Source organism: Chrysemys picta, chromosome 1 (genome assembly GCF_011386835.1).
Source record: "Chrysemys picta bellii isolate R12L10 chromosome 1, ASM1138683v2, whole genome shotgun sequence".
Classification (NCBI taxonomy): Eukaryota; Metazoa; Chordata; order Testudines; family Emydidae; genus Chrysemys; species Chrysemys picta.
In genome coordinates, this window is record NC_088791.1 from 135,811,978 (window position 1) to 135,825,956 (window position 13,979).

The window sequence follows — 13,979 nt, forward strand, 5'->3', positions numbered from 1 at the left end:
ATTCATCCAGCCTGGATACTAGTGGAAAAGCAGCAAAAACTTCATATAGCCCAGAGGTAGGCAAACTACAGCCCGGGGGCCACATCTGACCCGCGGGACCATCCTGCCCAGCCCTTGAGCTCCCAGCCGGGGAGGCTAGCCCCTGGCCCCTCCCCCGCAGCCGCACAGGCAGCACTCTGGGCGGCAGGGCTGTGAGCTCCTGCTGAGCAGTGCAGCAGCATGTCTGGCTCGGGCCGGGCAGCGTGGCTGCCAGACATACTGCTCTGAGCAGCATGGTAAGGGGCTGGGGGGTTGGATAGGGGCAGGCGGTCATGGGCAGTCAGAGGACAAGGAGCAGGAGGCGGTTGGTTGGGGCAGAGGTTCAGGAGGCCGGTTGGGGGACAGGGGAAGGTTGGGTAAGCGTGGGAGTCCTGGGGGGCCTGTCAGGGGGTAAGGGTGTGGATAGGGGTCAGGGGATGGGGAACAGGGGGGGTTGGATAGGAGTGGGGTCCTGGGGGGCCTGTCAAGGGGTGGGGGTGTGGATAGGGGTCAGAGCAGTCAGGGGACTGGGAGCAGGGGGATTGGATAGGGGGTGTAGTCCCAGGAGGGGGCAGTTAAGGGACAAGGAGGGGTTGGATGGGTCAGGGGTTTTGAGGGGGGCAGGAAGTGGGAGGGGGCAGGGACCAGGCTGTTTGGGGAGGCACAGCCTTCCCTACCCAGCCCTCCATACAGTTTTGCAACCCCAATGTGGCCCTCAGGCCAAAAAGTTTTCCCACCCCTGATATAGCCTGATGCCACTCCCAAATCAGTATCACCTGCACAATTAATTTGCTTTTTATCACCTCATCTTCCAGATCTTCAGTAATAAAGACTGACATGTGAAGCCAGGCCTCACCATGCGCATTACCATAGACTCTAAGCACTTTCCATTAGTGATTAAGCAACATGACTAATGTCTGTCACATGTTTGTTCTCTCATTCTTTCCTCAGGGGGAAAAGTGTGTGCAGTGAAGTGGTTTGTTTGATGTTGATAAATGCAAAGTAATGCACATTGGAAAACATAATTCCAACTATACATACAAAATGATGGGATTTATATTAGCTGTTAACACTCAGGAAAGAGATCTTGGATTCATTGTGGATAGTTCTCTGAAAACATCCACTCACTGTGCAGTAGCAGTCAAAAAAGCTAACAGCATGCTAGGAACCATTAGGAAAGGGACAGATATCAAAAAAGATAGAATTGGAAAAGGTACAGAGAAGGGCAACAAAAATGATTAGGAGTATGGAACAGCTTCCATATGAGAAGAGTGTAAAAAGACTTGGACTGTCGAAAAGAGACAACAAAGGGGGGATATGCTAGAGATCTATAAAATCATGAATGGTGTGGAGAAAGTGAAAGTGACGGTGTTATTTTCTCCATTACATAACAAAAGAACCAGGGGCCACTTGGTGAAATTAATAGGCAGCATGTTTAAAACAAAAGGAAGTATTACTTCACACAACACACAGTCCATCTATGGAACTTGTTGCCAGGGGATGCTGCGAAAGCCAAAAGTATAATGGTTCAAAAAAGAACTAGATAAGTTCATGCAGGATAAGTCCATCAATGGCTATTAGCCAAGATGGCTAAGCCTCTGACTGCCAGCTGCTGGGACAGGTGACAGAATAGATCATTCAATAATTGACCTGTTCTGTTCATTCCTTCTGAAGCACCTGACATTGGCCACCAAGTGAAATTTATTAAATATTTTTGGATGTTTTTCTACATTTTTCAAATATATTGGTTTAAATTACAACACAGAATACAAAGGATACAGTGCTCACTTTATATTATTATTTTTATAAAAAATATTTGCACTGTAAAAATGATAAATAGTATTTTTCAATTCACCTCATACAAGTACTGTAGTGCAATCTCTTTATTGTGAAAGTGCAACTTACAAATGTAGATTTTTTTTGTTACATAACTGCACTCAAAAACAAAACAATGTAAAACTTTAGAGCCTACATGTCCACTCAGTCCTACTTCTTGTTCAGCCAATCACGAAGACAAACACGTTTGTTTACATTTGGGACATAATGCTGCCTGCTTATTACTTAAAATGTCACCTGAAAGTGAGAACAGGTGGTCACATGGCACTTTTGTAACCGGCATTTCAAGGTATTTACGTGCCAGATATGCTAAAAATTTGTATGCCCCTTCATGCTTCGGCCACCCTTGCAGAGGACATGCTTCCATGCGGATGACACTCGTTAAAAAAAAATGTGTTAATTACATTTGTGACTGAACTCCTTGGGAGAGAATTGCATGTCTCTTGCTCTGTTTTACCAGCATTCTGCCATATATTTCATGTTAGAGCAGTCTCGGATGATGATCCAGCACATGTTGTTCATTCTAAGAACACTTTCACTGCAGATTTGACAAAACGCAAAGAAGGTACCAATGTGAGATTTCCGAAGATAGCTACAGCACTCGACCCAAGGTTTAAGAATCTGAAGTGCCTTCCAAAATCTAAGAGGGACAAGGTGTGGCGCATGCTTTCAGAGGTCTTAAACGAGCAACTCTCCAATGCAGAAACTACAGAACCAGAGCCACCAAAAAAGAAAATCAAGCTTCTGCTGGTGGCATCTGACTCAGATGAAGAAAATGAACATGCGTCGGTCTGGACTGCTTTGGATCGTTATAGAGCAGAACCCGTCATCAGCATGGACGCATGTCCTCTGGATTAGTGGTTGAAGCATGAAGGGACATATGAATCTTTAGGGCATTTGGCATGTAATATCTTGTGATGCCGGCTACAACAGTGTCATTTGAATGCCTGTTATATTGTAAATAAGAAGCAGGCAGCATTATCTCCTGCAAATGTAAACAAACTTGTTTGTCTGAGCGATTGGCTGAACGAGAAGTAGGACTGAGTGGACTTGTAGGCGCTAAAGTTTTACATTGTTTTGTTTTTGAATGCAGGTTTTTTTTTTTTTACATAATTCTATATTTGTAAATTCAACTTCCATGATAAAGAGATTGCACTATTGTACGTGCAATAGGGAAATTGAAAAATGCTATTTCTTTTGTTTTATACAGTGCAAATATTTGTAATCAAATATGAATATAAACTGAGCACTGTACACTTTGTATTATATGTTGTAATTGAAATCAATATATTTGAAAATGTAGAAAACATCCAAAAATATTGAATAAAAGAAATGGTATTCTGTTATTTTTCAACAGCGTGATTAATCATGCAATTAATCACGATAAATTTTTTTAATCGCATGATTAATTTTTTTAATCGCTTGACGGCCCTAATATATATATATATATATATATATATATATATATATATATATATATATATATATATATATTAGAGACAGAGAGATACCCATACATGTTATGTGTGTTTCTGTTAAAGAAGGCAAAGTCAAGGAAATGTGCTTTGCGCTTGGAATCAAAGGTGGTGAAGCGGTGTGTAATGGTCCTTAGTTCCTGGGGGCTTTCAGTCCACAGCCTTGAACTGGCCCTGGAGAAAGTTCTGTCTCCTGCATGGATGAGTATTACTCTTATTCAGAGTTCCAGTGTGCCAGAAAAGGATGGTTGGCCATGGTCTTTATCCTAGAGCTTTAGTTGATCTCCTAGATACTATGGATGCAGGGTTTTGAAGATAAGGACTAAGAATTTGTTCTTGATTTGTTATTTTACTGGAAGCCAGTGTAGGGAGCGGCGGGCAGGTATGGTTTGTTTGTGGTAGCCAGTGCTGCTGAGGAGACATGCTGCAGCATTTTGTACCACTTAGAGCTTCCTAAGCTCTGAAGGCTCATACCCAGGTATATTGCATTGCTGTAGTCCATCCGAGAGATGATGAAGGCATGAATAACTGAGGCTAGGTCATTATTTTTCCCAGGATGAGACAGTCTCCTAGCCAAGCAGAAATGATAGAAAGCATTATTTGTAGGATGCTGCTATGTGAGTTTAGTGTCAATGAGGAATCCAGGCACACTTTTAAATTAAAGACTGAATTGACCAGTTGTGGGTACCTTCAAGCAAGGTGACTGCACTGTAGCTGCAAATTCTTCAAAAAGCTTTCCTTTGCCCACCAGCATCATCTCCATCTTGCTTGGGTTCAGCTTCTGCCAGCTGTTCTTAATCCATGAGCTGATCTCATCCAAGGACTGGGCCATTTTGGTGGTAGTGGTGTAGTCATATGTGCTGAAGGATAGGTAGAGCTGTATGTCATCTGCATACTGCTGGCACATGAGTCCGTTTTCATCTGACCAGTTCATCTAGTACTTGCAAGTAGATTTTGAAAAGGTCCAGAGAGAGAATTGATCCTTGTGGGACTCCACCAGTGAGGGGTCTAGTGTTGGAGGTGCAGTTTTCCATCACTACTCATTGGGTGCACACCTCCAGGAAGGATTCAGAGCATTTTAGCACATTACCCTGGACTTCTGCTACCAATCTGAGGTGAAACAGCAATATCTTGCGGGTGACAATGTTGAATTCTGCAGAGGGGTCCAGGAGGATGGAAATGGATGCCCTCTAACCATTGACAGCAGGAGAACAGCCATTAGTGCCATTAAAGTGACACAGTTCCATGTCTTGGCCTAAATCTAGATTGTGCCAGGTCTAGAATATTACATTCAATTAGATGAGCTTATAGTTTGCCTTTGGCTAAGTTCTCTATAAGCTTGCTCTGGAATGGAAGGTTGGACAGTGGGTGATAGTTGTCTAGAACCAGTGTAGCCACGGTGAGTTTCTTCAGTGATGGTCAGACCATTGCATGTTTGAAGGAGGAAAGGAAGATTCCTTCCCTGCATGATGCACTGGCTGTTTCAGTCATGAGTGGCACCAGTTGCGCATGACTTTCTTTCACAAGCCAGGAAGAGCTTGGGTTGGAGTCACAAGCCTTGGGGTAAGAGTCCTTTAGGGTATCCAGAACTTCTTGATGTGGGAATGCAAGCAGACTGTTGGCTGCTAGGGTGGATCCAGGCTGTTTGGGAAGCCTTCCCAAATGCATTGATCTTTTCAGCCAAGTCGGATGAGAGTTTTTGCAGCACTTGTTTCTGAGCCAAGTTGCTGTCACTCAAGATTATGAAGGAGTTAGAGAGCAGCTTCACTGGAGGCTGAAAGGAAGGATCTCTTGGCCTGTAATACAGCCTCAGCATTGGCTTGGAGGAATTTGTTATGTTTCCATTCCCTCTTTTCATCTGGTGCAGGATGTCAGAAACCCAAGGGATCTGTGTGGGTGATGGGAGCAGGGGCTGTTTGGGGGCCAGCATATCAATGGTCAGGTCCAGTGTATCATAATATGCCATCCTATGGGTAGCATGCTGTTGTCTTAGCAGGCTGGAACAGGGTATACCAGGTATTCGGTGCCTCTGCTGGAGGCCCCACCGCTCTACCCTGCCCCAAGCAAGTGTGCATTTCAGGGGGAAAAGAGCAGAGTGTTTAGGCCTCCAAGCGCTGCCTAGAGAAGCCACCCAGGATCAGCTGCTGCTGAGACCAACAAGAACTGGTCCTCCAGCAGCTAGAAGGGCCAGAATGGACAAAAGGCAATCAGGGCCCAGCAGAAAAGATAAAAATGGCTGGCTGCCTCCTCCAAATGGGCAATTCTGAGTGAAGCATGGAGAGAGAAGGAAGGATTTCCCTGCCTTAGCCCAAAAGCCTGTCACCTAATGGTATGCCCACACTTTGAATATTGTGTGCAGTTCTAGTAACCCCATATCAAAAATGACAGAATTGGAAAAGACACAGAGAAGGGCAACAAAAATGCCTAGGGATATGGAACATCTTCCATCTGAGGAGAGTTTAAAAAGACTGGGACTGTTCAGTTTGGAAAAGAGACAACTAAGAGGGGATATGATAGAGGTTGATAAAATCATGAATATGTGGGGAAAGTGAATAAGGAAGTGTTATTTACCCCTTCGCATAACACAAGAACAAGGAGTCACCCAATGAAATTAATAGGCAGCAGGAAAGGAAGTATTACTTCAAACAACAAAAGCCTGGGTGACTAATTTGAGTGGGCTATAATTTGGCTGCAGCACAAATTATAGGGAGATTGCTTTGTGAGATGCTCCACTGATCCAGGTGAACCTGCAACACATGCATTGGAAGTTGGTGGCATCCATGAGTCTTTGTGGTCAGCTCAGAATCATGGGGCTTCCTTGTTGCCTGCGCACTGGCAGAGCTCTGACCACTCCTTTAATGATACGATGGTCTGTCCAAGACAGTGGGTGTCCTTTACATTAACATCTAAGCCAAAGATCAGGTCCAGGTTGTGACTGGCTGTGTGGGTTGGACCGGCGATGACCTGTGAAAGTCTTAGGGAGGCTAGTAAGCAGATGAGTTTGGGGTTGTTGTTTTTTTTTTTGCATCTGTGGCCTTGTAGTCCAGCTTGATTTCACTACCATTGCCAGTCAGGTATTAGTGAGCTCGTTTATTAATCCTGCCATCAGTGGTGTCTGGAAATGAGCATAAAATCTGTTAGTTTTGGCTCTGGTTTCTACTAGTCAGCTGAGTGAATTTGAATGCACTTGTCTTACCTGAGGCACTTCTTTTGGATTTGATGTTTGAGAAAGACGACAGCAGTGCTGTCTCTCTCCTGGTCTGGTCTGGGTCTGTGAAGTATGAAGCATCCTGGGGGGAACGAGGTGGGCTAGCAGAGGCTCACAATGTCATCCAGCCAGATCTCAATGATATAGACTATATCAGGGTACTTAATTGCTGATGAGGTCATGGATTCTTGAGGTTGGACCCCACCCTAATAGCGCCCAGCTTACAGTGACCTTTTGCTCACTGTCCTTCCAAGTGGTGTTTCAGCCCTGGTGCTAGAGGTCATACTCAATCCAAGTTGAATTAATTTCCTGAGACACTATCAAATGTTCCACTAAAGTCCATAGAGAACATCTATTCCTTTCAGCCAGTAATTAATTCTCCAGTTCAATGAGAATTTATCGGGCACTATTTGCAATCAAATATTGTTTGGAATGATTTCTCCTTTATTACTCCCTGCTGGCTATTGCTAATGGAGCCATTATCCACTAGGTGGATTTTTGCGTCGTGATTCTCTCATGTTTCTTTTTGTCCTGTTGTATATGTAACAGCCCTTCTGTTGTGTCTCATGCCCATTGATTATAGCATTCATATAATCTGCTTCTCTACTTCCTTTGACAGCCTTTACCCAACTCCATTTCAAGTGAAGGGTGATCTATGATTAAGGCATTGGACTAGTACTAAGGAGATCTAGGTTCAATTCCCAGCTCTGCTGTAGCCTCCTTTTGTAACCTGGGGGCAAATCACTTATTCTCTGTATGTCAGGTTTGACATCTGTGAAATGGGATAATAATCATCATCTTTCTCCTGCCCTTTGTCTTTATTTATGCAATAAGTTCTTCCAGGTAGAGCCTGCCTCTTGCTGTGTAAATACAACACCTAGCAGCATGGGGCCTTGATCAGAATTGAAGCCTCTAGGCTCTACTGTAATTCAAGTAAGTATAATAAATCATTTCCAGCAAAGCTGCTTTGTTTTCCCTCCATACCTTTACCGTTGTGCAGTTCCTTTTGAAGCCCCAGTGATTATTTCTTAGAGGGTTTTGTTTTGTAGTAAGTGGAATTGTAGCTTGCTCTGCCTTAATTATGCTGGGCTGACTGGTCCCTTCTCAGGGAAATACCTGCAAGAAGAGGCTATGGGGGCAGAGATCATTCCACCCCAGAAGGGGGCCCAGCACCCAAAGTAGTTCTGTCTGGATCTCACCAGCTCTGCAAGAGGACGCAGTCCTTCTATTCCAGCCTAAGGTCCCCCCCAGGCCACTTCCCGGCTCCCCGACAGCACAGCTCTGTTAGAGCCACTACCCCTGGAGCCCTTCCTTAAGGGTAAGTTTCCCCAGAACTGTGAGATGGAAGATTTAGTGCAGACTCAGGCAGCATGAACTTGCTGTTGGCGTTTCCACTGGATTTGGAGGTAGGGGTAATGCATGTCTTCCTGGACCCAGATCATTGACCCCAAGGAGCTGGGGGTCTATGGGATAGGGTAAGGGGATGGTGCCACAAAGATGGCTTACAGACCCCACCATGGGAGAGGGCCGTCTGCATGGATGGCCCTTCCATATGTGGACCGTACAGTCTAGCCTGATGTCTGGTAGAGTTCCTCAGCATGCTTCCACACGCATGGATTTTAATGTTGTCCTATTGCACCATGACCACCAGTTGGGTTGTATTTTATGCTGTTGTTTAGCGTTTTGCAATATGACCTTTTAAGGTTTTGTAGGGATTCTTACCAGTTTACCTACACCAGCACAATCGCCCAGTGCAGGCGCACCTAACAGAAGGGTGTTGAGGTACCTTGCGGAGAGGGGAGCTTGCCTGGCTGCTTTCAGTGCTCTGTTTTTTCTGTGCACACAGAAAATCTCAAACCGTCTCCAGGGATGTCAGACTGACCCCACCCCCTCCTTTTGCCTCCAGCAAAACACATAATTAAAAAAATGTTAACAGGGACATTAAAATAAATTGAATTTAAGCTTTCTGTGCAGGCTGGCAGGAAGGATTTAGGAAGTGGCAGGGGAAGTTGAGCAAATATTTCAGGAATGCTGGAAGTTCATATTTATAAATCCGTACTTTACTGGCCAGAAAAAAAAATCTCTCAGGGTTTAATCTTTATCTGCCATTAGCTGAGCATGGTTGTTTTGCGACTTGCTGTGGTTTATGGGTGAGGATTTAGGATCTCATAGGATTAAAAATAGGTAGGCTTCTCCACCGCCAATTCACTTATTATTCACTAAAGTGTTACTACAATTGAGATGTACTGAAAACTACTCCCCCCCCCCCACCCCGCAACTCCAGATTTGTATTTTGAAATTAGACTAGGTAGCGGTGACACCTAATGGACAATAATGGAGCTGTAGCTGAACACTGCACATCTGGAATGCTGGAATTTTAGGCATTTTAAACTAGGCTATGTGTTCTAGTTCTGTCTTTTGCTTGTCCTTACATAGGCCCAGGGGTGCAACATATGCTCCACTCCACAGCCAGCCAGTTCTGCCCACCGCCAAAGCGGCTAGCAGCACCTGCCCTGCATAAACCTCGTGCTTACCTGAGCTCAGGGACTGGGACTGGGAGCAGCACCTGCAACAGGGAACACAAAAAGGGGGAAAGGGGTCTTTTCCCCTTGCATCCATCCTGTCCTAAGTAGGAGGGCCCAAATAAGATGGCAGTCCCTGGGATCAGTAACACGCTTGCTCCAGTGCTTTGTGGTCTGGTTTGAGATCTTTTGCAGAGGGTGGGTTCTTCATCCTCAACAGTACAACACATCTGTTGAGCTGGTCACACCGCAAGGCATATTACCTTACTCTTCTGTTACCCTATTGCATGTACTTTGGGGTCTGGAGGGAGCTGCAGTTTAGTCATTTTGAGAGTGTGTGTGTGTGAGAGAGACAAGGCATTTGATTCCAATACGGTTTTATTTCTGAGCATCCCCAAAACATATAGAAACTACCTCCTTCCTCAATACACTGGCTTTCGCATTGTGTGCCGTCCTGATAAACTGCTAATGTACCGTTCAGCTACCATCTGTCCTTGTTTTTTAAGGACATTTTAAAATCATATTTCAAATCTAACCTTTCACGCTATTCTCCAGGTTCCAGTCTAGTGCTTCAATGGGGTTAAAGTCACTATTCAGAGCTCAGAAGCATTGGCATCCCTATATCTGCTCTGTTGGGGATACCTCCTTTAGTACCATCTGCAGATTAAATTACCATGCTGTTTTCTCCTTCTTCCAGCTCATTAATGAAGCTGTTACATGAGAGTAGACCTACCACTGATCTCTTCAGTACCCACCCTTCCCGCGGTTAATATATTGCCATTTATCATGCCCCTTAATTATGGGTCTTCAACAAGTTTTTCAGGTAACTTCTAATATCCAAGCAAATTTGAATTGATCTTTCACATCGCATTTTGTGAGGTCTGATAGCAAAATCTTACTGCAATCAAGGTACATTACAGCTACTGCATTCTTTTTGGCCACTAGTTGAGTAATTTGGTTTAAAAAACCTGATCAACTTTGAGTGCTTTATTTGATTTGTGCAATTGATTCTTGCTGCTTATTTCTCCTCATTGCTTTGTTTGGATACTTTGAGACTTTCTCTCCGTGGTTATTGTTAGCTTACTAGGGCTTGAAGCTACTTCCTCAAGAATGAGAGAAAAGGCAAATCAATGAAAAACAAAATTGCAGCTTAAAATACCTGTTAGCTAGGAGGGGGGAAAAAGCAGCTTATAAAACTCAGGTTTAAACGGCCACTTTAGGGCTGCAGCTGCTTGTCTCCCACAGATTTAAAGAACTAGCGCCCACCTGGGAAAGGAGAGCGCAAAACCATAGTAGAGAGGTCACTGGTAGTAGTAATCAAGCAAGTTGTAGAGAAAGTAGTAGCTATTTAGAAACTATTTGAATCACTATTTTTCTGAGGACTAAGGACAGGGGAAAACAACCCTAGGTTTTTCATACTGGCAGCTGACCATGTTTGCAACAATTGTGTGCTTTTAAATTTCCACTGATGTTACTGTACGTTTCTAAATGCTTACGGTCTGCCTTAGGTTTTCCCATCTTTGCTGCTGACTTGCTGTGGGATTGTTGGAAAGTCCCTTAAGCTATTTGTGTGTAGATGAGACATGCAACACAAACTTACTGCAGTTTAATTAAAGTGTTGTTTTTAAACCGATTTAGTTAAACTGGCTCGAGTGTGGGTGCAGACACTCTTATTGCAGTTTAGCTTAATCTGTTTTTTAAAACATAAGAGCATCTACACCCAAACTTGTGCCAATGTAAAGAAATCCATTTTAAACACATCTTTACTTAAACAACTACAAGTCTGTGTAGACTAAGCCTCAGTTTCTTTACCTAGAATATGGGGATTATAATATTTACCTTCCTCGCTAGGTTAGATTTAGCTGGTTACTGCTTTTAAAGCACTCTGAGAGCTTCTTAGTTGCACAATAGCACAGGCCCACCCCAGTAACTAGAAGAGTTTGATGACCACTCCTCTATGCCCATCTTACATTTTGAATTTTAAGGCTTGACCTCTCAGTGCTGCTGTTTCCCCTCCCACTTTTTGGCTATCTTGTCTGCTGAGACTGTAAGCTCTTAGGTATTTGTACAGCACCTAGCACAGTGGGGTTAGCTGGGGCTGATAGACCTACTGTAATACAAATTAGTAGTAGGCCAGTAACCCTGGCCTTGCTTAGCAGCTCAACAGTTTCTTTTTCAAATCAAACTCCACTGTCCTTTCTCCTGAACTTCTTCTCACGTTCCTGCCCCTCAGAATCCTGTGTGCAAATACGGACTTGTCTATGCCAGCATCTTCCTGAAGATTTTCTACTGTTCCTAGCACACGTTCAGCCCACTGGTGCCCACAACAGGGAGAGTGATGGTGTGGACATTGGCTGCGGACATTTTAATTTACAATTTAGTGGGGACCTGCTCTAAGCAGCCTTGGCTAACGTGATGGTTAAAACACCAGTGAACATTCTCCCATTCCTGCTGCACTAGTGGGAGATTTTGGGGCCACTGTTAAGTGCAGACACAGCCTTAAGGACTTTATGCTTGAGTATCAGCTGCCTCCTGATCCATTCAGAAATGTAGGTGTGCAGTGTTCATAGACCAACTGAATGACTCAAATGAAGGAGAAAGCTTCTATTTATGCACACAGTGCCACTGGCTGTTGTTCTTCAGTTGAGCTCATTCTCCCTCCGGCAGCATCAGATGGCAATTAGTGAAAGGCAATCTAGAAAGAAACTTTTGTGAGTTTCACAGGGCCTGGGTGGAATAGGCTGGATTTTGCAACATTCCAGAACATGGTGAAGATTCCCTTAAACACAGGCTGGAAATGCCGTAGAAAGCCCTTGTCTCGCTGCTCCGGATATAGCCAGGGCAATGTCCTACCTCTGTAGTGCCCAGCAGGTGCTTCCCACGCAACCCTGATGCAGTGTGGATACTGGGTCAGGTCACTTTGGTTTTCCATGTGCTCCTGTTGGCTAGAACACAGTGTTTTTGTATATGCCAAGAGTCTGATGGATTGAAGTGTATGAAACAAATGTGTAAGATACTACGGTCTTTTGTTATTTTTCAAGAAAGAGTTGAGGTTAAAAGCACCTGTAAAATGTGTTCTGACACACTGTGCCTGGACATCTGATACTTCCTCAGCTCCCCCACGCCCCAACAGCAGCACAAACGCCCCTCCAAGTCCCTCGCAGCTACCCGTCAGGGTAATTCTTCTCTGACAAGGGACTCCATTACAATGGTAGTGTGGGGATCCAGGTTTATCATTGCTCACTGATGCCAGAGCACATGGTAGTTTACAAGGGGAGAAGAGATTTCTCCAACTGCCTGCCCCACAAACTCAGCTGGGCCTCTGAAAGCCCAGCTGGGTTTTAATTCTTCTCAACCATCATCACCAATAATAAGGAGCTGGCTGGACAAATTGTGTCCTCAGTGACGTGTGCAACCCCATGGCTTGCAATGAAACAGGTGTCGCTGATGGGATCTTAGTAACCATAGTTTTGCTGGTGCACAAGAAGGATCAGACTCCAGCTCCTTGAGCTGTGCTGGCTGTCCAGGGCAAACAGGAGTGAAAAGAAGTAAGAGCTTATTTCAGTCCGAACAGTCAGCAGATGTGACTCTGAATACACATGGGGAGCAGATCTGCTGAGTACAAAGACAGGTTCACGTTTCTGAGCAGAACTTCACTTCAAAGGGAAGAAAGCATCTCAGAAAGAAGAAAGTGTCATTCACACAACCCCAGCATGGTAGGGTAGCTTTACTTCCCTTAGTACTGTATAGAAGACCTGAGCAAGCTTGGTGCTCAGACAAGTCTAATTGGAAGGAATGTGTGACTGTGTGTGTGTGCAAATGAGTACACTTACGTATGTGATTATGTGCATCTGCTTGCACACATGCATCGCTGTGCGCACGCTTGTGCCTGTGTGTGTCTATTGTACACATCTGTATTCTTGCATTCAACTGTGCAAGTGTGTGTCTGGGCACGTGTGCTGGCCTGGAGTGCAGGCCTGAGGACCTGTGAATATATACATGACTGTGTGTATGTGTACATGACCAAGCATGTGCGTACATAGGACTCAACTTGTGCTTGTGACCCAGCACATGAGATTGTGTGCAAGCATGCAGGTGTACATCTGCATGTGTGACTGTATGTCTATGCATATGAGCGTGTGTATAATATACATCTGCATCCTCTTATCCTTGAGCTGCTCGGAGACCTGGTTGCCCCAAATAACATGGAACCCAAAGGGGCAGTTAATAGAGATTGGTGGTGTGATGTTGTGTACTTGTTTTTCAGTTTCTTTGGTTTCAAGCCTTTCCCCCCATTTACACAAGCCCATGACGCTGAACTATTTCACGCTTTCAATCACAAACTAGCTCTAAGATTCTTTTCTGAAAATACACCACGTCTGCAGTTTATTTTTCGGATTGGTATCGGGGATTAGGCACGGGCGTTTCACTCAGATATACATTCACGGAGGCAGTTCCTGGGCAGAGAATCTCTAGTCCTTCACCAGCCGGTAGATGTGATGCTGGGCACCATGTTCACTAGCTGACACCTCAAAAACATACGCTATGCACAGCAAGGTCTCTTGAGTGTCCCTGTTCGTCACAACCTAGACAGGCGAGAAAGGAAGGCAAGAAAGCAAGTGCTATTTTTTCTGTCTCAACTTGTAAATATTCTAACAGCTTTAAACGTATCCAGTGTTAAACATAATCCACAATATGAACAACAGGAAAGATACACCGTGTAGCAATGACTCCCCAAACTGGGGCTGTCTCCAAACACCAGTAATGAAACATCTGCTTGGTACCAAGAGGGGGGTGCTTTCTCACAATGTGAGGACTGAGATGCAGTGGAAGTACAGGAGAAGAAGCGTCCTCAGGACCACAGAGAATGGAAATATATGGCCAGTGAATAATAAGCACTCACCAAGTAAGGGGGAAAAG

General features: G+C 44.5%; 1 protein-coding gene across 5 annotated transcripts in view; it reads right to left on the reverse strand.

Moving 5' to 3' along the window:
• Positions 1–13,417: 13,417 nt before the first annotated feature.
• The window catches only part of TEAD4 (TEA domain transcription factor 4), a 79,556-nt gene continuing 78,994 nt past the window's right edge, over positions 13,418–13,979 (reverse strand). For all 5 annotated transcript variants that reach the window (XM_065584253.1, XM_065584249.1, XM_005307857.4 and 2 more), the window contains one exon: positions 13,418–13,645. In XM_065584253.1, the coding sequence (XP_065440325.1) occupies positions 13,532–13,645 (114 nt within the window). In that variant the 3' untranslated portion in view covers positions 13,418–13,531. The remainder of the gene's footprint in view (positions 13,646–13,979) is intronic.